Source organism: Emydura macquarii, unplaced genomic scaffold, assembly GCF_026122565.2.
Source record: "Emydura macquarii macquarii isolate MOO-44397 ecotype Brisbane River unplaced genomic scaffold, CSIRO-AGI_Emac_v2 contig_2676, whole genome shotgun sequence".
In the NCBI taxonomy this organism is placed as follows: Eukaryota; Metazoa; Chordata; order Testudines; family Chelidae; genus Emydura; species Emydura macquarii.
In genome coordinates, this window is record NW_027132813.1 from 11,569,340 (window position 1) to 11,593,623 (window position 24,284).

Genomic DNA, 24,284 nt, shown 5'->3' on the forward strand with positions numbered 1-24,284 from the left:
ATATCTGTGTTCTGGCATGGAAATTCCTGCTAGTGATGCACTTAAACCCTCAGCTTTCTAGCATGCTATCATTTCATTTTATCTTATCTTTTGTAGGCAATAGAAACCTCCATTATTATAATCTATCAACTTTCTCTTCTCCACTCTTAAGACAAAATCAGCCTTTCAAAGGTGATCTTTGGCTTCAACCTCCTTGAAAAGTGACTCACTTACTTACTAATACCTCACATCAGATCCTTGCCCCTCTGGCTGAAGAAGAAACTGGACAGAAAACTCCTTTTTGTGCCTATTACTGCTCTTCCTTAAACTGCCAGAGCAGTTGCTGTTGAGAGTTAGGAATTACTCCCTAAGAGCTAACCCCAAAAACTGAGAATTAAACCCAGTATCATTCTATCACTTAAAAGTGGTTCAGATTTTACCTGTCCCATAGACTGCACTGTATGGGCTTGTCTACACAAACATTTAGTACGTGCAAAGCTAGGGTGTAAATCTACTCTACAGTAGCATGCTGTGCACCAAGTGTCTGTGTGGACCCCACTGTCATGCACTGACAGTTCTATAGTGTGCTTTGATCTATCTCGCTTTGAAATGGGAGTAGAGTAAAGTGCACTAGGGAACTGTTAGTGCATAGCAGCAGGGTCCACATGGACACCTGGTACATGGCAGGCTTGTGCAAGGTAAATTAACACCCCAGGGCTTGTCATGTACCAAGTGTTCATGTAGACAAGCCCTATTTCAGTTAGAACTGGTTAAGAATATTTTGACTAAACATTTTTGCATTGGAAAATACTGAGTCATCAAAACCAAGACATTTCACAAGAATGTATTAGCTTTGATGAAACTTTCATCCTGGACCTAAGGAATCTTCCAAAAGAAATTTCTGGTTCCAGAAAGAGACCTCCCCCAGAAAAGCCAATAACTTTTCGATTAGGGTACTCACTTGGAATATGGGAGACCAGGTTCAAGTCCCTTGTCCGAATCTCCCTCTCGGAGAAGAGCGTTATGGGAAGGATCCCCGCAGCGACCATGTGGAGGGTGACAAGAGGGGGGAATGAGAGGAATTTTATCAAATACCCCAGCACCCATCAGTCTGTAGTGATCCCACCCCAGTGGCAGATGAACAGGACAAGACGGCTCCCAAAGATGATCTGGGGCACCGTGGGAGAAGCGGAAGAAGGTTAGCGGGTGTTGAGAAAAGAGTCAAAATGTTTGTTTGGATGAATGGCACGGGACAGCCGAGGTGGCAGAAGTGGTAGCGGTGGAATAATGGGGTCATTGGGTGCATAGACGATGGCAAGATGGCTCCTCTGGGTGTTGAAATTAGGGCTGGTAGATGGCATGGGGATGGGGGCAGAAAGACTACCTTTGCTGTTTGCGGGTTGGAGCTGGGGTATAAATATCGAGTGATCGCAGAGTGGCACGGGAATCCTTGAGCGAGTGGAGGGATTTGTCCATCTTGTCGCTAAAGAGTTTTTTGTGGTCAAAGGGGAGGTCCTCGAGTGGTCTGGACTTCCTTAGGGAAGCCAAGGATTGGAGCCAGGAATCCCAGTGAAGCATGATGCTGGTCGCTATAGAATGGGATGCAGTATCAGTAGTATTGACCGTGACTTGGAGGGCCACCTTGCCCTCATCCAGCAGTGTCTGGAAATCCTGCTGATTCTCCTCTGGGAGGAAGGTCTGGAACTCTGCCAACTTTGAGTAGGAGAGGAAATCATATTTTGCCAAGATGGCCTGGTAATTGGCAATACGGAACTGGTAGCCCATGGAGGAATAAAGATTGCGTCCTAGAAGGTCCAGTTTCTTTGCTGCCCAGTCTGGGGGGGTGTGGTCTTGAGGTGTTGCTTTCGGGCATGTTGGATCATGAGCAAGTTGGGGGACAGATAGGTAAATAGAAAGTATGTACCCTTAGGGGGGACGAAGTAGCGATGCTCAACACGCTTCAGGATCGGAACACAGGAAGCCAGGGTGTGCCAGGCCAACTGGGCCAGTTGAAGAATGGCTTCGTGGATAGGGACGGCAGTCAGGAAGGGCCCAGGCAATTACAGACAACTTGTTTTGTACATCCTGGACTTCTTCCACCAGGAGGTTGAGAGCTGCAGCCATGCGCTGAAGCAGGTCATGATACTGGCTTTGGTCATTCAGTGGGGAGAAGGAAGGTGGAATGAGTGTCATACAGGGACGACAAGGCCCCGGTGAGGACCGATGGTGCTGGCGTTTTGCAGTTCATCATAAATGGAGCGGGGTTCGGTTTGGTATGGGCAGGGGGTGGTGGTATCCCACAGTCCCAGTAAGGGTCCTGAGCAGGCCAATAGGGCCAAGCTAACAGGTTGCTGGGCATCGGTGGCCCCCAGGGATAGCGGAATCACATCTTGGTGGAAGGGCCGTATGCAGGCCGATAGGGCAGTTGTTTGCCATGGATCTGGGCTGTAAGAGTGTGCTGGTGCGAATGAGGGGTCCGGCTCAGAAAACAACTCAGATTCCGAGGACAGGTCTGGCAGAGGCGGTGCTGTGAAGCAGAGCAGGACGCTGCTCTGGGAGGAACAGGAAAGGTTCATCTGCTGGAGATGGAAGCCTCCAAGTATCCAGGGTACCAGAGCACTGAGGAGACCCAGCATGCAGCAGCATCAGCTTGGCAGCATCAGCAGAGACAGGCAGCCTGGTGTGCATGGAACCGGTGTGAGAGTCCGGAAGGGCCCAAAGGTGGTGGACCGGTGGCTCGGGGCAGCACCCATGGTTCACGGTGGTACTTTGTCTTATGCTCTGTGTGGGGCTTATTGGGAGGTGGAGCAGCCAGGTTGACATGCAGCTTCTCACGTGACCTGGCGCGGCTTGGGCAGACAATGCTGCATTTAGGGGCAGTCGCCGTTGGGGAGCTGCCCTTATTCCCATGTCCATGCTTATGTTCATGGTGGGGCTCCTGCGGTTGCGGTGGAATGGCAGGCGCTGGCACACAGGAGGCAGCCAGGGAGTGGGTGCTTATTGGCAGTGACAGGTGCTGCTGTGGCAGATCCAGCGGTCCCAGGTCCAACTGTGCACATGGGGTGCATAGCCTCCTCCATCAGATGTTTGCAGAGGCAAAGTTCTCTGGCTTCCCAAGTCCGAGGTGGGAACGAGCGGATGGAACAGCAGGCAACGATGTGGGCTTTGCTGAGGCAATATAGGCAACATTGGAGCTCATTGGTCACAGAGAAGTGTGGGCACAAAGCACAGCTTTTGAAGCTGGCTTGCTGGGGCATAGTCCCCGGGAGGGCTGGCGGGAAGGGGAGGCCCACGATGGGAGAAGTCCAATAGGGAAGCCTAACTAACAATGGGGTAACTATATACAACTAGAAGGCTATGTACGAAAAGCAGGAACGGACAAAGAGTTCTCTTAGCAAGCTAAGAGCACTGAGGAACAGGGTTCTGACTCTGGCCAGGCAACCATAAGCGGGAACTAGAGTGGCATCAACCCACACAGCCTCTTAAAGCCTCACATCCACTATGCGCACAACATAGGTGCGGGTCAGTGGACACAACTACAAACAGTTCCGGCTCTAGCACATGAGACACATGCGCACCCACATCTGGAATCCATATCAGGACCATCACTCAAAGAACAATGTTTAGAGAATGGCAAAACTAACTTTTTTCTCTGGATGCACATGGTATATCTGTATTGATTTAAAATAGTTATTTTTGACTGTAAATAGTATTTTAACAGGAGATTTGACAGGTTACTAATCCTTGTATGCAGTGCCCTTTATCTCAGGGTATTTAATTGTGGGGCTAAGTTTACTTTTCTCCATTTCCTCTGCTTTTGCCTCACTTCCTGCTCTAGCAATCTTTCCTTCTCAGCTCAGTTGGGCCACTGAGGAGTGGGGGGACAGAGGCGTGGGCATACCCAAGAGGGCGCGTGCCGCAACAAACGCTTCTGGCATTGACGGCCCTTGCAGGGGCGCTCACCCACCCCCAGGAGTCGGGGGAGGCTCCCTGCAGGGAGTTGCCGGTGCCAGAGTACTCTCCATGGCACATGGCTGGGGCATCTCCTGACTGACCCCCGGCCGGACAGGCGGTGCGGGAGAGTCCTTGTGGGCGGCGTCCTGCCGCTTCTTTTTTTTCGGCACCAAACATTGTTGATGCGTTGACTGTGGTGCCGGTGGGGTGCTCCGCACCGAGGCAACGCTCGGTGCCGTAGGGGACCACGCCGGTTCGGAGTCCAGCCAGAGCACAGACTTCATCAGGATGGCCTTCAAGCGCACATCTCCTTCTGCGTACGCAACTTGAAGGCCTTGCAGATCTTACATCTGTCCTTACGGTGCTGCTCCCCGAGACAACGGAGGCAGCAGTCATGAGGGTAACTCACGGAGAATGGCTTGCCGCACGCAGCACAGGATTTGAAACCGGTTGCGCCAGGCATGGCCCAGCCTTAAGCCCCTGAGGGCTATCTGTCTAATCTAACTACTCTTAACACTTAACATTATGCAAACTTAACTACTATACTAAACAACGGTAGAACAACAGGGAAGCTACTTGCTGAGCAAGAGGCAGACGTTCCAGCAACCGTCAACGGGTGGAAAGAAGGGACTATGGGACTTGCTAAGGGGAAAAAAGTTCCGGGAACCAGTGCACGGGGCGCACACTCACCTATAATGGATATGAGCAATCACTCGAAGTAGAACTAAAGGCATACCTGAGGAGTTACCAGGATTGGCCCATGTGCCTCTGGACTCCATTTTAGTTCTTGTAACATTCCACAAGACCGCATGGCCAGGGACAGAGGGTATATAAGATCAAACCACAGAAACCATTTTATCTCTATTCCTGTTCAGCTATAGACACATACCTGCCTCTGGATCTATTCATTTTGCAACTGAACCGAAAAACTTAGACCCATCCAGGTACTGGATGTGTACTAGAGGGACTATACAAGCCTGCAACTCCACATTTCTTCTATAAACCTGATGTATATGGACTTTGAATTATTTGTCTGTATCTGATTTGCTTTGATCCTATAATATTTCTCTCATGGTTTATTTTTTTTCTTATTACAATAAACCTTTAGTTTTAGTTACTAAAGGATTGGCTGGCAGCATGGTATTTTAGGTAAGATCCAAACTTATATTGGACTGGTACTGTGGCTGACCTCTTGGGGTCAGAGGGAACCATTTTAGTAAAGAGCATAGAGTTTAAACAACTAGTCTCTTTACTGGACCCAGTGCTGATTTGGGAGCCAGAAGCTGAAATGCAGTAAAGGGGGCTCTGTGTATTTGTGTACTGGCTTCTGTGGGGATTCAGAAGTGCAGTTTGTGGCTGGTTGGGAAGTCTGGCTTCAGTGCCACCCACCAGTGCTGGGAGAATCTGCTCTCCGTTTGCAGCCTGCCCTGATCTTGGCATTATCAGTTGGCTACCCTGGGCACGGGACGGGTCACACTGATTCTAGCCTAGGTGTGTAGAAATCTTATCTTATAGCTTTGTTCCTGAAGTTCACCTGTACTGTTAACCAACAAATCCTCTGGAAAGACAATATCAGGGTGTGGAATACTCCCTTTCCTTTTAGTGAGGGGAATGGGCCAGCACAAGAGATTCATTCAGGGGGAAATTTTATCTAAATTCCATTGGAAAACAGTTTCTATACTGCAGAAGCTCGGAGAAGTGCTCTCCAAAGGCAACAATTCAAGTGGTTGGAGTACTATGTTTACATTGGTAAAGAATGGAATGGGATTATTTTGGCTAGTTGCTGTGCAACTACAGATAGTTTGAAGTGACTCTGTAGTAGAGTTACATAATTCACTAAAGCTGAATTGTTCACATTTCAGGGCACCCAATCTCTGGCGGCTGAGTGCATTTTGAAGTGCGTTTTGGAGTACAAAAGTACATTTTGAACCTTCATTTCTCACTTCTATTCCAGCTGCTGCTTCCACTCAGCCAGACCAGTCTGATCTGACAAAGAATATTGATATTAACAGCAGCAGCACCCCCATCCTGCGCCATCTTTTGGAAGAAGACCAGGAATAAGAACAGTCTGTGAGAAAGTTCACCAGTTTAGCTTAATTAAGCTGTGATTTTAAATCAAATTTAGTTAAACCAGGGCAAAACCCTATGTGGGCTCTCTCATTTCAGTGTAGGGTTATCTTATTTTGGTTTAAGTTTGGGAATAGGCATAAACTAAACCAAAACAGATTGCTTTTACACTAAAATAAGACATCATCCACACAGGGCTTTGCACCAGTTTAACTAAATTGGTTTAAAATCACACCTTAAATATAAACAAGTGCAACTTCTGTGCGTAGACAAGGTCTCAGACCAGAGCCTTTTGTTAATAATTACGGATTGTTGGTGACTTATCTTAAGCGAACCCCATAAATGAGATACTCTTTTGCCTCCAATTCTTTTGTAAATATTTTAGCCAAATATTAGCCACCAGGCACAGAGGTCATTTCTGTTTAGGTTTCCTAGTGGAAAATGTATGTAAAGTCACCTTTAAACTTTGCTGTGCTGAAGTATCTTTTCTTTTTCCCTGCCCAACTTGGCATTGTTAGGACCAAGCAATGTATGAAGAGCTGCGTAAGTCGCTGAGCAGATGACAGAGCTGGCCAACTCCTGAAAGAGACCATCATTCTGCTTTGCTGAAGAGGCCCATAATGGTAGCACCTGATCTGTTAGAATCTCTCTTCTCAAATACACTTGGAACAGAAGTTAACCATGATTTCATTTTACTTTTTAATAAGTGCTGCATCTGAAGATATCCGCAATGTTTGAATTACCACTGTGACAATGGTAAAAGTGGGATTGTTTAACAAAATAAAATGTAAGATGCAAACTTTCTAGTTCTGCTTATCAGGAACCTTCCACCTAAAAGTGTAGTTTTAAAATCAGAGAAACAATTTCTAAAAAATTCAGTGCTCTGGTCTTAACCCATGAAATATTTAACTGGTAAAGAAGCTATAATGAGCACCCTTCAAAAGCCTTAGCATGTTCAAACAACTCATTTTCAGTTATACATGAAAAGTGCACATTTTCAGGAAGATGAGCTCTATTATTCAGAGCATTGCATTCTGAAAGGAGAGAACTAGGAAAGTGGGCTGGGAAGATATTCAGCCATGTGCTGTTGCATCATTAACCCTGCCCTTCCCAAATTTGAGGCTAATCTGTTTTGATGGGCATGTACCATCATATTTGAGAACCTCCCTTTCAACTTATTAAAAGGAACTTCTCAGACTGAAAGGTGATTTAATTTTAAAGGTTTATGCAAAGGATTAGAAGATTGAAACCTCTTGGTATAGTGTATAGGAGGAGGGCTACACCTTAAAGGAGTTTTTAATTTTATTATCTCAAATGCTCTTACAAGATGGGTTCATGAAGCTCTTATCAAGGAGAGAAATTGTGACATCAGAAATAGATGCAAATGATGAAAGATGCTATGCATTATTGTTACCATCTCTGTTAATGATGTTGAATCACTCTTAATTTAGCATGTTCTGACACATCCTCTGAAGTAGAATTTTTTCATTGTTTAACATGTGCCAGGCAAGATTTCTCAGCTGAGATTATCCCAATAGTTTTCTCAAAAATATGTATCTTTTAAAGAACTTCCCTACATGTATTTACAGTATGTTTCTAAGAGGATCTTAGCTAATTAAAGCAAACTTTTTAAAAAGCCAACTTGTCAAACTGCTCTTGGGTCTTTTTACATTCCTTAGCTTGCACAATAAATCGGTGGAGTCAGTTTCATTTTTCCTTAATCATGTTGGGTTCTTGATGCTGCAATGTTTGGTTTTTAAACACTCCAGGGAGATAAGAGCTGTGTTTGTTAGGCTTTCTTTTCCAGGCTCAGCCAAACTATTCTGACATGCTCCTGAAGTAAAGCTATAATCCAGAAAGCTGACTGCTTTCCATGGAAACAGAGGCTCATGACTTCCCTTTCTATATAATCAAGTTGAAACAAGTATGAGAGGCAGCACTCATTCAAGCAGCTAATATGATAGGGCTTGTCTACACAGGGACACTCAGAAAAGTTAAGATGAATTAACTAAAGGTGCAAAGCCAATACAGGGTGGGCTTGTTTACACAACATTACTACACAGGAAGCCGGGATGTCAAGGGCCGCACTCCAGGACATGCACTCCAGTTCACACGGGACATTACTGTCCGGCAAGTGGTGCACTGTAGAGTCACACCCTGGTTTTCTGCACAGTAATTTGCCATGTACGCATGGGCTAAATTAGGATTAAGCTACAACCAGCTAAAGCTACTTTACTTCTGAAGAAGTGTGTCCACTCAGGTTTAATGCACTTTAACTTACATGCGTTTACACAGTTTGCAGTGCTCTTGTAGCCATGTTGGTCCCAGGATATTAGTGAGACGAGAGGTATGGTAATACCTTTTACCGGACCAACTTCAGTTGGTGAAAGAGATGAGCTTTTGAACTACACAGAGCTCCTCTTCAGGTCCGATAAAAGATATTACCTCTCCCGCCTTGTCTCGCTCATTAACTTCACAGCTTTAGTTGATTATCTTAACTTTCCTGAGTCCTCTTGTAGACAACCCCTTAGATACTGAGTAAGGGATTACTGAAAACTAAAAAGATACTGATTTTTACATAAAACTGCTCTGCTTCATTCTGAAAAATTCCCCTTTTAAAAAGGAAATACTTTGTTCAGAAAGGAAGATGTTTGCTTAAAATATTTCTCTGAGTATTGTCCTTGAGAAATGTCACTTTTCAAAGAAAAAGCTCCTCCTCCATTTGCTGCTAAATCAAATGCGTGATAAGGGAAACAAATGACTATGGCTCACACAGTAAATATAAATGCTTTTCTGGTAATTAGTTATTTGCCAAAACAATACTAAAAATGGTTTTAATTTTAATTTTAAAACTGTAAATATTTCCAAATGGGAAGCTGTAAAACTGTTTTGATTAAACCTCTCTCATAAGCTTTTCCTTTAAACAACTGATATAGCACATTATAGGTACTCTGAGTCCTCAACTACCTCAGGAAGGGCAGAAGGAGGGGGGGTTAGCTTGTAAGGAAACACTGACTCTGAATTTGGTAGAAGTGTTCCTTTCTGACTGAAAGTCAGACTACTCTTTAGGTCCAAGTTGTCTGCACAGGAAACAGTATTCACTTTACATCAGTGTAACTTTGCAGGAAACAAGAGCAAAACAGACAGCTCACAAGCATCTGATTACAGTAGAATGGGAAAGAGTTGATTGCTTGAGACCAGCAGTTGCTAAGTATTGCTTGCAAAGAAAGAGCATGACAGTGTTGGCTGGGAAGGTATTAATGAAACTACTTTTGGGCTGTAAAAAGAGAATACAAAACAACTCTGGAAGTGACTTTACTTTCAGTCATTTCTGTAATAAATGAATGTATCATACTATATAAATCAATAAAAGTAACCAAACCATTTTTAAAAGAAGTTTGTCCCTCTGTCACTCCCAAATTCCTGTTTATTGCTGGAGCTAAGACTCAAAGCTGAAAATGCAATTGGCACCATATAGTTCAATTGAATTTATTATTCTAAAGTATTTGTAGTCCTCCTTTCAAAGGCTTCCTGCATGTGGATATTTTATCCTACACATTAGGAATTAATCTCCAAAATTAAGACCTAATGTACATTCAATTAGTAATACCATTTTTGTGGCAGAAGTGAATTACCAGATGTTTATACCTACTCTAAATTCTCTTCCTAAATATGAACTAACCCACCAGATTTGTGGTTTGTTTATAGGTGTGAAATGATAATTTTGGATATTCTGACTTGAAAAGTAATGACTCTGATGCTGCTGAGTTTAATCAATGCTAGTTCTGATTGAGGAGCTACATGTTGCTGTGTCCCTCTCTTGTGAAAGCTACACTGCCTCACTCATTCTACCTGGGCTGGGGCCAGCATGAGTGGCAAATCACAACATGCACTGATCTCAGGGGTAGGAAAGCCAGTTATATGTTTGATCAGTCACTCTAAATCCCATGTGCTTGGCAGGAATAAAAAATCATGCACTCTCCTTCCTAGATGAGGTGTAACTTTTAATTATACTAGGGCTTGAAATGTTTACAGGGCACCCAGTACCATACAATCCAGATCTTCTAGCTAAGCAAAAATTAACTAAGTCCTTCCCTGTGTGCTTCCCACTTTTTGCAATTTAAAATACTCAAATGAACAACTTTGTCTCTTCAACTTGAAATAACTTTGGGAATATTTTCTTCTCCTTGGGTGTGGTGCAATGTGAAGGAAACCTACTGCTAAATTTGAATGTAATTCATGTGTTAGAATTTAGAGTATCTAAAGCAGATGCACTCCAAAAATGAGTGAAGCAAGCAGGTTGTTTAAATTCCCCTGTACAGTTGTAATATAGCACATACGTTACTGGAAAAGGTCCCCTTCCCAGCACTGTCTAGTTGATGCTCTGTCTTTGATTTAGGAGTTTCTTTGGCAGTGTGTCTGCCTTGGGGTGTTAAAAACCAAAGAGATTGTGGCTGTCGGGGTCAATCCTGTTCTGGTCAGCATTCGTGGGGTGTCCACAACATGCTGACATTCAATGATGGCTGCCTTTGAAAAAATATGGTCCAGCTCCTCAGAGTAGGTGCAGAACATGTGAGGTCTCCCAGAGTCCTGTTATTGTCTGACACTTCTGTAACCTTGCCGGAGCTCCTTTCCTTTGCTGTGGTGCTGGATCAGGTCCCGAGAGTGCCCCCTAACCCTCCTTTTGTTCAGTATCAGTGATTGCTGTTAAATGGGAATGTACAGTCTCCTCTCCCCAGAACTTCAGAACAGGACCACTCAGAAGAATTGGGCATGACTGCTGTATGATAATTGGTATGTAACTTGAGGACAGAGGGGCAGGTGACACATATGGCCATTTCCTGCAATACCCTTGAAAAACCTTATTGAATTAAGTTTACGTCTCTTTGGAGTCCACTGTATAAATTCAAAGGTTATGTTGTATTATGGACCAGGGTTGTATGTAGTGTCTCTAGCAGGGAGATATGTGAATCCTGAGAATTTCAAAGGATTACTCTGAACATTGGGCTAGACAAGAGTGGATTTCTGGGACAAACAGTGTCTCCATGGGTTGGTGAATGCTTATTTCCCACCTTCTGTTATGCAGAAATCCAGCCTTTTTGAAGCTAGGCCATAAGGAGAGAACCATTGCCTGCTGATTAACTGTTCCTGGTATCTGAAGATCAGAGACCCAAGATGGATAAACAAAAGACTGAATTTTAATGTTTGCTTGTTCTGAGCTATTATGAACTCCTACCCATAAGAAAAAACCCTTGATGGGGTTAAAGGACGAGCACTTGCTGCAGAAGAGGGGTGGTCTCTGGTAAGTTTATGAGCATGTGTGTAGGTTTTTATATAATTTTTTTCTGTAATGCTGTCACCTTAAGAATTAATGTGTTTGTTTAGAAAGGGCTGCCACCACCCCTCGCTCACCCTCAAGCCTGTAACATGGATGACGATGTCAACTAAGGTCACTCTATAGGTTCTCCCATCCAGGCTGTCTAAAACTTGCACATTTTCTGTATCTCTCTCAGGGTATGTCTACATTAGAAAGGTAAGTTGACCTATATTAGGTGGACTTACAGCCAACACATTAATTACTCTGGTGGTGCATGTCTACACTACCCTCCGTGGCTCAGTGGTGCACATTCTCCACCCGAAGTGCTTCCACTGACCAAAGGGGCAGTGTGGTGAGCTGAGAGCCTGCTCTTCCAGAGGAATGCCCTAACCACTGCTCTATAGTCACTCTCACGCTCTCAGGCTCAAGGCATATTTAATTATGCTGAGCACTGCAGCACTTAAGTGCATTTATGAATCTAGCCTTTGATGTCCTTTTAAATGAGCCTAAGAACTTCAATCAAGGTATACTTATACCAGTATAAAAATAAGTAACATTTGATGTGGGTTATATTTCTGCATGGGGCATCCTAGCCACCCAGCCTATCCCTATTTCACATTCCCTTGTCACTGGAGCGCTACATTACCAGCTTTTTGACTGGAATTGCAGTCAGTACTACCACTCAGTACGAGAGAAATAAATGTGAATTTATTTGCCCCTGAATTAAATGTGTTGACTCTACAGCCCACACAGCCTAGAGAACCCTACACTGGACATCAAATACAGATTCATGTATGTGTGCAGTATTAGGTCCTAAGCTCAGCCTAAACTGCAGCCTTAGACTATTTTTTTAACCAATCAGCAGACTTCATAGAATTGTGAAAATACAATAGACTGACTTGCTAAGGCATCATCTAGGACTCCTCCTTTGACTACAGCTGTTGTCATGGTAAGCAGTGGAAGGAAGCATTGGCCAGAGGAACCATGTCAGGAGAGTCACTGCCCTACAGCAAGAGCTAGTTTAAGTATTATACATTCATATCTGAACCAACTTTGCACAACTTAAGATTTGTACAGGAATCTACCCATTTTATTTCCCTACTTTCAATACTACAGAAGGATGTGTGATTTTATCTTGGATTAGGTATCCATAAAGTGAAAAGCAAAACCCTTTTAAAGTACAGTTGCCTGTAGTTAATGCAGCCGATGGGATGTAAGACACACACTGAATTACCACACCTCAAAATATGGTATCAAAATTACAACAAGCTGTGGAAGTGTTGTGCCAGCTTTTGCTTTTCTGGATGTTGACCTCTGAGTATATTCCACACGAGGCTTGTGCAACATCCCTATAAAAAAGTAAAGCATGACCAGAGGCAGCATGTGAAATGAACAACTCAGCCTAGATAAAATAGTTAACTTCAGTCTTATGTTGCTCTAATATTTAGATACACACTTCATATTTCTTAACCTGTTTAATAAGCAAAGGATAGCTTATATCAAGTAGTGGGAAGGTTTTAAGGAAGATACTCCATTCCCCCATCCAGACCCAGGGGAGCCTTCTCAGCACAGAAGAACTTACATAATGCCCTCCCCCCCCCCACGCTTTATTTAAAAAAAAAAAAAAGAAAGAAATCAAAGATATTGAATGAAACAGATTAGCTAACAAATTAATTTGGCTAAAAAATTTCATGTATTCTAACATGTCTGGCAATTTCACTGTTCAAACAAAAATGTTAGGAAGACAATCTGCTTCCAAAACTTGCTTCATATTTCTGTTCTGTATAAAAGTCTTGGGGGAGGTTAATTAAGCTAGACTTATTATAGATGGGTACCTATACATATAAAATTTTACATTTTAATCCACTGAATGCTAGTTTATTAGCAAGGCATCTAGCACAAAAGCCACTTTGTGAGTGTTAGCCAAAAGCATTTTTTATTTATAGTTTACCTTTCAATACAGAACTTATTCGATTATACTGATATAAAGAAAGCATAGCTGAAAAAGTGAGAATTAAATGGTACAATAAGCCAGCTATTTTGTCATGAGTCTCAAACTGAAGTTAATTCTTTGTGAAGTACCTTAACTTTTGTAGGGAGGCTGTAAATTCAAGTCACTGATATGTATGAATTAACCAAATCCAGACAAGGGCTTAAATTTTCAAAAGTGACAGAGTTAACTCAAGTTGGTCACCCAGAATCACTAACGGGGCCAATATTAAGAAAATGAGCACCCATTCCCCTAGCAATCAGGCCCCTTTAAAGCGAATCAAGAAGGGCATCCAAAGAATGGAAACATAGGCCAGAATGGTCTTTCAGCCTCCCTTGCACAAACCACCACACCAACACTTAGCGAAGGCTAAAAGTTTGGCTCCAGCTGTTATGACAAACATGCAAGGTTAGGACTACTCTTTTGGGCCAGATTTTTAAAGATATATAGGTACCTAAAGAGACAAATAGGCACTTTTGAAAAAACCCACTGGACACCTATTTGCCTCTTTAGACACCAGAATACCTTTAGAAATCTGGCCCTTAAAGATTACTCTAAAATGGCAGAGGGGGCATTAGCATAATAGTGTCTGCTTTTTCTTAATAGTGTCTGCCATTATTCACTTTCAAGATGGAATAGGTATCGGTCATAAGTAAGGATAAGAGTATGTCACGGAGGTCACAAATGCTGTGATTTTTAGAAAGCTCTGTGACATTTTCCACTTCAGCCCTGTGGCAGCAGACCCACAGCTCTGTGCTGCCACAGGCAGCAGGGGGACCCGCAGCGCTGAGCCACTGGCCCTGGAGCTGTCAGCCACCACAGGGAGCAGGCGCTGGACTGCCCCTGCTCTCCCACAGAAAGGCTTGGGCTCTCAATCCCCTCCCCCAACTCCCACTCGGGCTTAACTCATCTCCCCCATCAGCAATTCTGCCTACATTATTTTTAGTAAAAAAGGTCAGACAGGTCATGAGTTTGTGAATTTTTGTTCATTGACCATGACCTGTCAGACCTTTACTAAAAATAACCATGACAAAATCTCAGCCTTAAATCATAAGATCTGTCTGCTAATTAGAATGGCAGCACTAAGGGTGGGATCCATGAACAGACTCAGGCATTCCAATTCTGAGCATCACAGCACCTAACTTCAGGTGCCTAGGCAATCACAGGAACACTACAATTGACAAAGCTGAATTAGATCCCTAGGTTGCCTACACAATGAATAGGGAAGAGATATGCATCTTAGAATGCAATCCACAGAAACCAACACACTAGGCAAGGAGCCACCTAAGCTAACCAATGGGAGATGCAGTTAACATAACCCTACCCCCTCAGAGAGGGACACCTAAAGCCAGGCTGCAGGGAGGTGCCTCAGTTTAGCTGGTCCTCATTTGTGGACTGCTGTCTAGAGGCTGTTTAGGAACCTAAAAATGTTTTTTTGTGGGAACAGAAGGGGGAGGGGGAAGCAGAAGAGAGGAGGCGCTCTCACTACCAGCAGTCACCATTTTGACCGGGACACAATGCAGTAAGTGACCCCTAAGCACCTACTGGATTGGGGCCTGCACACAATTTAAGTAGACAAAGACCTCTTTTCCCCTGCTATGTGAATCACTCTGGGGCTTAAGGCAGCAGTGCACATGCCCAGAAGCAGAAACAAGCAGCTAGGAACTTTTGCCCTTAATGAGTTTAGGAGCCAACAAGGTTCATAGTAGAGCCAAAACCAGGACATGGGTGCCAAAATGTGTTTTCACAAATTGCCTGTTCATTTTTTCATGGAGTAGACAACATGTATAGCTGATAGATGGCATTAAGCAAGCCTCATTGAGTGGATTTTGCTGGGCTTGTTCAGCTTTAAAACAACCATACCAGGCTAGTGGAGGCTTTTCCACTAGGGTCTAAACCAGTGGTTCTCAAACTGTGGGTCAGAACCCTACAGTAGGTCACAACCCTGTTTTAATGGGGGTACCAGGGCTGGCTTTAGACTTGTTGGGGCTGAAGCCAAAGCCCCCACCACCCACCAGGGCGGAAGTCAAAGCCTGAAGTCAAAGTCTGGTCACCAGGTCTCAAGCTTTAACTCCCCCCACCTAGGGCAGCGGGACTCAGGCTTCAGTGCCCCTTCCCGGGGTCATACAATAATTTTTGTTGCCAGAAGGGGGTCATGGTTCACGAAGTTTGAGAACCACTGGTCTAAACACACTGGTCTTCCGATTATCATGCTACTTTGTACTTACACACACACACACACACACACGCTTAGAACAACCCTATCACCAGGAAGTTACTCAGATAATCACTCCTTTAGCCCCCACTACCAGTAAGAAGAGTTAGTAAATAGGAGCAGCCTCTAAAGTAGACTCTTATATAAAAGATTTCAATACTAGTGGCAGTGTGATTGGCAGATTCAGGTTCTTATCAGCAGTGCCTGTGCTTTGGTTCAGCAGTGAATCAGCCACCCACTGATTAACTCCTACTTAGAAGTTATATTTTCTCCCCTACTCCCCAAGAAGTTAGGAAACAGAAATAAGTTTAAACCACATTTAATGAAACAAGACTTAAATTAATCAGGTTAGCTTAGAATTAACTTTATCAAGTATGACCTTTAATACTATAATTGACTAAGTCTGAGCATGGAACACAGGACAAGGCAGAAGTGTAAATGGTCTGAGACCTATAAAAGCTACTTAACAGACAAGCCAGAAACAAGTGTCTGAGTACAAGATTTGTTAACAGCTATGAAATAAGTAAGTATTAGAAAACAAACTGTTAAGGACAAATGTTATACATATAACATTGAGCATATTAAATCAAGTGTTTTGTATATTAGTTACACCAATGAAGCCGAAAACTGCTAGAATGTTAGAGCTAGTGGTAGTCTGTTTTAGGATACACCAATTAGACCTCTTCAGACGAAAGCATTCTTGTACATGTCTGAAGTTTAATAATTCAGGCTACAAATACACTTCTTTAGCAAGAGATTCTTTGTACTAGCTACTTGAAAACGTCCCAGATTTTGCTTTGCAGTCTTTTGGTTGGCAGAAGTTTAATCCTGTTTCACATCATCCTTTAATTTCCTTTTCATGCGTGAGTAGGGGCTGATTGTGTCATCCATCACAAAGTCATAAAGCACTTTTATCCAAGAGTTATATTGTGGAAGATTATCATAGTATTCAGCTGCTATTTTCTTCACCTAAGAAAAAAAATTAAGATTTATTCAGAATTGTTTAAGCTCAAGGCTTCTTCCCCTGTGTTTCTGCCAGTACTTCTAGAAGCAGAAGAAAACAAGAAGTCTTCAACAGCTGGGAGCAATGGGTTTACTTCGAGAGGCATTAGCTGAAGATTATAAAATGTATACCTTAGAGGTTCTGTTTCAAATTTAAAATGGAATTTTTAAACAATAAACCTGTATTTACATTTTTTAAGAGAGTCAACTTTATCCACACAATGTGATACTATCAGAGTTTTAACACCTATTAGAGAGAGTCTTCAAAAGCTGTTTTAGAGCTAGATTTCTTGATTCAGGGAAGGCCTTTTAGGTACTCCTAAAATTAACAGGGGTGTGGATCCACATGGGATATTCAGCAAATCATGGTCCTTGCTTTGTCCAGACAGTATGCTACAAAAATTTTATAAAAAGCTGCTGGTCTGCTTTTATTTATCTGAATGAGCCTATGACTACACTACAGAGTTTACAATGGCACAGCTGTACCGTTGTAGTGCTGCTAGCACAGATTATGTAAGATGATGGGACAGCTCTCTCCCATCAACTTAATTAGTCCAGCCCTCGGAAGCAGCAGTAGCTATATCGGCAGGAGCTCTCCCACCAACATTGTTCTGTCCACACCAGCATTTAGGTCAGCAAAACTTATATTGCTCAGGGAGGCAGTAGTATGTACATGGACTGAGACTCAACTAGAACCCAGTGGTATGACACTTGATTCATTGAAACACATGTTCACCCAACAGTGGTCAAGGAGTTATATACTCAAAATAGGAAGGGGGTCTAGGAGCAAGGGAACCAAAGTATTGAAGACAACTGACTGGGGACCCAATCAGGAGCCATGAAGCACTTGGGACAGAGCTGAAAATGGGATGTGGATGGGGAAGGGAAGAGAAGCTTGAAAGTTTGGGTCTGCCATCGAAACAGGTGGTCTGGCATGAGCTATTCTGGAATTAGTGAATTTGAAGCCCCTGATTTTGATAAGTCAGGGCAGATGTATTGGTGTAACAACAGCTGATGAACTGCTCTGAAATGGGAGACAACAGTCAGGGTGACCTGTGGCACTTACTGACCAAGTACCTTTTCCAGGTACCTATCAATACTATATAGCAAGCAGCCTAAGTACTTTAGAAAGTATTGATAGTTTCAGATGAATCCGGACACTAAATTTAGACTCTTGAGATATGGATTGCCTAACTGGTTTTTAAAGAGAAGATAGACAAAGGATAGAAATCCATTAGGATGGCATCTTTAAAGATTCTAGAGGGAAAGGAGGAATAGATAAATATTCCACATTCAGAAACTGCAGAAAGGCCAGTCATCCCCCTCCCCACACACACAAAAACACCACAGACTAGGATTTGTATTAAATATTCCACAAGGGATTAGTTAATATGTTATACAACTTAAATATTTGCTATTTATTGAACTGCAGCTACCTTATAGGAATGGAGAACACTAAAGAAATTATGTAACATGACTGAAGACAGATTTACATGAATGGCTGCTCGAAGAATTTCTCAGATTCCATTGTAAGACATAGGAATTAAGTCTTAAAATTGCTAAACAGCTGCATCTCCACCTGTGGAGGTAGTAGTGTTGACCAAAAAACAAACAAACAAACAAAAAAAGACACAATGGTAACAAATGCTGTCTCCATTGCAGTTTCATCCGTGGAAGCTGTAGTGGTTAGAAACTAGTCCTAAAGTTCTCAGGTTTAGATTTGGCCAGAGTGCTGCATTTGTGGCAGCATGTGTGCAATTAAATTAGCATCATGCAGATAAAGTGCTTTAATTAGAGTTTTCCTGGTATGATGATCCATCAAGAGTTTGGAAACTCCCCAAAACTTAGTCTGAGGTAGACAAGTTTAGTTTTTGCTTGTTGACAGGAAGCTGTTAATCAGCTTACTAAAAATAGTTGAAAAGCATCCCTATGAAGGCAGAAGAGGAGATCAGACTTGCTATGCAAGATTATACCTAGAGAAATGCTCAAATTAAAATGCAGTCCATATTTTTAAGTGTGTAGTTTCACTGTTCTCCCATTTTTGTTGTTTTATAGTTATGTTTCTTCTCTATTGTGGTGTAGGAAACCCACAGGAACCAAAAGTCAGAAACTGAATTATTACACAAGAAACAGTGAGTATGCAAGGTATATCAAGTACTACCCAGTGGACAAATAGAAAAGAACAGATTGTCCTCCCCCATCCAGCCTTGCAATTAGAAGTAACATTTAAGATTAATAGTGTCTATAATAGTAGACAATTACTTCACATAGTGTAGTTCTGAGTCTATAGTATACACTTAAGATACTGCTTCTTGAAGTGTCTCATTTCAACCAAACTAAAACTAGCACTGACATAAAAGTGAAAGCATACTTACCAGAGGAAGGTTCTTGCCAGGAACATTGGGAAAGTCATGGTGTTCGTTGTGGTAGCCAACATTAAAAGTTAGCAAATTAAGTGGCCCATAATAGGAGTAAGTCTCATGTCCCTTTAAGAACATATAATGTTCAGCTATGAAGTGTCCTGAAATTGGGTGCAACCCCAGCCCAAGTACTGATCCTGCAAGCATGTAGAAGACTGATTTAATTCCCAAGAAGTAGTATATTACAACATCGAAAGAGAACTGAGCCAACAAGTTGATGATTTCTAATCGAGAAATTGGTTTCGGATTGATGCAGAGAGGTCGAATAGCGTAGAAAAGGGGCTGAAGAACAATCCATACCAACTTCCTAAAACGGGTACAGAAAAACCAGCCTTCAAAGTCCGTAGGAATGTCCACATCAATGCCATCACCTCCTAGATAGCGATGATGATCCATGTGATATCTCTTGAAGGATATTGAGTATGGGATGCCGAGAGGGAGATTGGCAAATATTCCAAACCACCGATTCCACATTGCTCTGCAATTGCCAAATGCACTATTGTGAGAGATCTCATGAATAGCCAAGGTCATTGAGTGACTGATGCAGCTGCCAAAAACATAAGTCCAGAACATAACCCATTTCCAGTCCAAGTCTTTAACTAGATAAAATGCAATAAACTGTGCAAGAACCATCAGTACAACCACCCAGATCAAGTTGTAGTCTGGCTTCATTAAAGCTTTTATCTCTGGATGTTTAGCTGTTATGGAGATAAGAAAAGTAGTTAAATGCAAAGAGAAAAAATGTCACAAGTAAGCTTTAGTAGAGCCAAAGATTTTCTCAGCCACACAAACAAGAACTTACTAGGTTTTTCCACCACCAATATGGATTCTATTCTTTAAGGAATGAGTCCACTCAACACAGTCTTCTTACATTTATGGCAATTCAATTACATTAGTAGTTTGCATTTACATGTTGGCAATTGTTAGTAGAATGCTGTAGGCATGTACGTAAGCCCTGCAAATCTCCACATCTGCAAATATCCGTGGACCATTTTTGCAAATCAGATGCAGATACAAATTTTGCATCCATACAGGGCTCTACATGTATGCATGTCTGAAATTCTAAGCAAGATTAAGAAGTGCTGCTGTAGTTTAGTGGTACCTGGAGGTGTTTTCATCTAGAAATTCAGAGCCTCTCAACACTTATCCATAATGCACTGAGGAAGTGCATGTTTTAAAATTAATCATACACCTGGGGGGGATAAATATTACCTTTTTTAGGGATGAGAAAACTGAAGATAAGCAATTTCAGACTGACTTTGGGCAGACATGTACAGATTCAGCTATTTATGGAGTTCTACTTCAGTAATTAAGCTTCTGAAAGCACTGCTTGTTGCACTAATACCCCTTTCAAGCCCAGAGTGTACAAGTACACACCCCAGCTAAGATTTATAGTCATTGTTAAAGTTGTATACATCAACACTGCTGCCAGATATTAAACATTTCAGTTCAGGTTCTACACCAGATTCTACCAGAGATACCCAGCCAGGGAAGACTGCTTGGGAGGCTGTAGCAAAACAAGGCAGACAACCTAAATTCCAGAAGGCCAACACAGCCTAAGTGGTGGCAGACAAGGAGACTATGATCAAAAACAGCTGGGGGGAGGCTTAGCATTATCTTCCCTGAACAGACAGCCTCAGCTGATAAAACTGCCCTCCCTCCACATCCCACACTTGGGATGACTAGTTGTGCAGATGTAAGCCACACTTCATTCAGGCAAATGTGAGCCATTGTCATTATATAGCTAGTCACAAACTAGTCAAAGTACATTTGATCTACTAACTAATTTGCACACTTCAGGGGTTTAATGCTCCCTTTACAATTTAAAGAGTAACCTCTGCATTTAGTGTAGTAGTGTTTCCCATTGTAACAAGTACAGTAGAACCTCAGAGTTATGAGCACTTCAGGAATAGAGATTGAAACTAAACAAAGCATTATGGTTGACCTTTCAAAAGTATACAACTGAACATTGACTTAATACAGCTTTGAAACTTTACTGTGCAGAAGAAAAATGCTGCTTTTAACCATCTTAATTTAAATGAAACAAAGCATAGAAACAGTTTCCTTACCTTGTCAATTTTTTTTAAAAAACATGTTTTTTGTTTTTTTTTAGTAGTTTACATTTAACACAATACCATACTGTATTTGCTTTTTTTGGTCTCTGCTACTGCCTGATTGCATACTTCCGATGCCAAAGGAGGTGTATGGTTGACCAGTTAGTTTGTAACCTCTGGTGTTCCTAACCTTGAGGTTCTACTGTAATGTCTTTGTAATATTCCCTAATACACTTTAATGTAGCACTTCTTCAAATACCACTACATTAACACACACTAGTGAACCTTTAGTGCACACCAACAGGGTCCACGGGGAACAATCAATGCACAACACACTAGTGCACTTTAGAAGTTACACCCCAGTAGTCTGCATTACTGCTCTGTGTAGACAAGCACTCAGATACAAGCGCTCACTTCCAGTGTTTACTGGATAAACACTTTCTTTGTAATACGGTGTTTTATCAATTAAAACTGAAGATCAGTTTTAAAACTGAAGGCCTATTTAAGTCTTCTGTGGACTCCCCAAGTAGTTCTTCATGTGCCCATTCACTTCAGGGGTGGGGGCATGGCCTGCTTTTTGGAAACAGTGACTACTAACCAGTGACTACTAAAGTATTTCCCTGTGTCCCTTTCCCCCACCCCACAAGCACTGTCAGTTTTATATATAATTCATCATGTCAATCAATATACTAGGCAACCCAGCCCAGACATGCACAAGAAAATGCAGCCTCCCTCACGATTTCCATCTCAAACTGCTCTTCTGCCAGCAAGATCAAAATCGCTCCTCTTGCCAGGGCTTTTCTCCTACTCTCCTTCAGGGGTGTATCAGGAGCGTACAATTTCGCAGGCAATCGGTTTTAACAAGAAATATTCTGGAGACGTTTCTGGAAGCCACCCTCCCTCCAGCGTTTGTTAGACAGAAACTGGGGACTGTGGGCTGTCAAGCTGCAGTGCCTTTACTCGAGAGACGCTTTCTGAGGTAGGGCAGTGTGGTAAGTGTCTGACGCACATGAACCCCCCCAACACCAGCAGAGCAGAAGACGTCTCAAAGCGACCCCCAGTCAGCGTGAGCCGCCTCCCAGCGCCCGTGCCGAGCCGCCGGCAAGGAGGCGGATCTACAGGGCGGACTCCTGCCGCTGGACAGTCCAGAAACGCCTCATTCCGGGGCTCTGCTCGCAGGCAGCCAAGCGAGGCGCCTCGCTCCCCCCTTGCTCACCCGCTCCCTTCCTCAGCCGGGCGGGAGGGGAAGGCTCAGCGGCCGCGCTGCCCCCGGACGGAAGGAGGGCGGAGCGGTGGCTAGCGGGTCCGCTCGCGGATGGGTTGGGCCCTTCCAGAGCTCGGCCTCCGACCCAGGCCGAAGGCGGCGACCCGCTTGTCCCCCGCCTGCCCCTCTCCTCCGGCAGCCATTTTACAAGGCTTGCCACCCCCGGCGAGCCCCGAAACGGGCCCTCCCGAGCCGGCGACACCCTCCAGGCCTCCATTCGCGAGGGACAAGCGGGTCCGGCTGCCCGCGGACACGGAGCGGGGCCGGTTCTCTGTGACTAGACACCGGGTGTCCCCCCCAGACAAGCCCAAGGAGCCACCGGCTCTGGGGAGACGGACGCGCCGCCAGCCGGCCGCCCCGGCGCTGAGGGGAGGCCGCCCGGCCCCTCGCTCACCCAGGATCTCCTTGCGGCGATCGGCGTGGGGCTGGTCCGTGTAAACCCACTCGAAGTCCTCCCGAGCCACCGTGTTCCCCATCGCCGCCGCCTCTCGCCGAGCCCGACCGGAGACAGGAACGTGGCTCCGCGCGGAGGCTCACAAGACTGGCTCCTTCCTTCCCTCCCTCCCCATAGAGAGGTGGTGCCTCGCCCACTACGCCCCCGCTGCTGCTGATTGGCTGCCGGGGTTGATGACGTCAGGCCCCCGTGGGCTAACCCTGTTTTTTTACCGTTTTCAATTTTGCTCCTTTTTCTGTTAGGAATGTCAGGGGAGATCGGCGATGATTAAATAACGGCGTTTGCGGCTACTCCTCGGGGTGGGGCAACGGGTGACGTGGGCGTCGGCGGGAGCGCCCCACTGAGGGACCGTTAGGCAGTTGGCGAGGGCCGGGTAGCAGCGGCTCGCGCGCTTCAGGCGGTCGCTCCCCGGCCCAGGCGGGAGGAGCCCTGAGCAGTGAAGTGGGGCGCAGAATTCAAACCCTGCGTCATCTTCCCTTCCCCCCCCCGCTGCTTTTCCGGCCTCCCCAGCGCTCCGCCGCGGCCGCTCCCTCAGGCGGCTGTCCCCGTGTGTCCGCCTCGCCCCGTGTTTCCCGTCGCCCCCAGCTGGGTGGGGGGGCTGCCGAAAGGCCCTGAAATAGAGAGGGATGGGTGGGTCCGGAGCGGGATGCACGGAGCCCGGGCGTGGTGTGTGTGCACGGCGTGCACCCGTCTGTGTGCACCGGCCCAGGTGCTTGGTGTGCACGGGGCTGATAACATTTGGGGGGGTTGGTCGGTGAACGCGTAGGCACGGGGAGTCGGAGCCTGTCTGCGCGGGCAGTCGTGCTGTCCGGGACTTGGCTTCACGGCCCCAAAGGTGATGTTTTTACAGCCAGATAATGAACGCACGATAGTCATCGCACTGCAATATCCTAAATGGAGACAAGGCCCTCGTACTGTGCCCTGAGGTAGCTAGGTGAGGTCAGCGCTATCCCCCAGCCCGAGGGCGGCCTCGCCTACTTCACCTCGCTCCCAATGAAGTGAGAAGAAGGCTTTATCTCCTCTGGGTTTTTACAGCGGGGAGTTAACGTGCATTCGCTGCCACGAGGTCAAAGCAGCTGCTGCTGTCAGTCAGGTGAGGTAGCTGGCTTGTCAGGAGAGGGGGGCTGAAGCCCAGATACGGCTGATGCAGTGAGGAGGGACCACCGCAAACACAAACGCGCTAGGCGGCTGATACGCTTTGTGCAGCTTGAGAGCTAGCTGAAGAGGAGTTAACTCTAGTGTGGGTAACTTGAGCTAACACGGCAGCGGAGACTAGCTCTTACAAAATTAGTCCCTTATGGCCTGTCTTTGAAAGGGGTGTCTCTCGGTTTGGCGGCTTGTCTTCACTGCTGTGTTATAGCCTGCTTGGGAATCCGTTAGGGATTTTCCTACACCCCCCCACCCTGAATTTCCCCACCACCTCCCCAGTGGTCAATGTTACCAATTTAGTTGTTTGGAAATTTGAATTGAAATTGAAACATTAATACACACTTTAAAAGCAGATACAGTATATAATAAAATACTTGTACTTGAAAAGGCGTAATAGCTTTGAAAAATATGAACAAAGA

General features: G+C 44.4%; 2 protein-coding genes across 2 annotated transcripts in view; one reads left to right on the forward strand and one right to left on the reverse strand.

Annotated features, from left to right (window-relative positions):
- The window catches only part of NVL (nuclear VCP like), an 83,014-nt gene extending 75,373 nt beyond the window's left edge, over positions 1–7,641 (forward strand). The window contains exon 23 of the mRNA XM_067564881.1: positions 6,519–7,641. Within this exon, the coding sequence (XP_067420982.1) occupies positions 6,519–6,563 (45 nt within the window). The 3' untranslated portion in view covers positions 6,564–7,641. The remainder of the gene's footprint in view (positions 1–6,518) is intronic.
- An 8,184-nt stretch (positions 7,642–15,825) lies between these two features.
- On the reverse strand, positions 15,826–22,814 carry DEGS1 (delta 4-desaturase, sphingolipid 1). Its single transcript, XM_067564886.1, has 3 exons — positions 22,657–22,814; positions 18,900–19,642; positions 15,826–16,491 (listed from the first exon to the last, which is right to left on the reverse strand). The coding sequence occupies exons 1-3, from the start codon at positions 22,736–22,738 to the stop codon at positions 16,345–16,347; spliced, it is 972 nt and encodes a 323-aa protein (XP_067420987.1). The 5' UTR covers positions 22,739–22,814; the 3' UTR covers positions 15,826–16,344.
- Positions 22,815–24,284: the final 1,470 nt, after the last annotated feature.

Excerpts from the sequence above, each read along its gene's own strand:
- DEGS1 (XM_067564886.1), bottom strand. The coding sequence starts at position 22,738 with ATGGGGAACACGGTGGCTCGGGAGGACTTCGAGTGGGTTTACACGGAC. Across the intron at positions 19,643-22,656 it reads TCGCCGCAAGGAGATCCTGG|CTAAACATCCAGAGATAAAA; the intron begins GTGAGCGAGGGG and ends TCTCCATAACAG. Across the intron at positions 16,492-18,899 it reads CTGGCAAGAACCTTCCTCTG|GTGAAGAAAATAGCAGCTGA; the intron begins GTAAGTATGCTT and ends TTTTTTTCTTAG.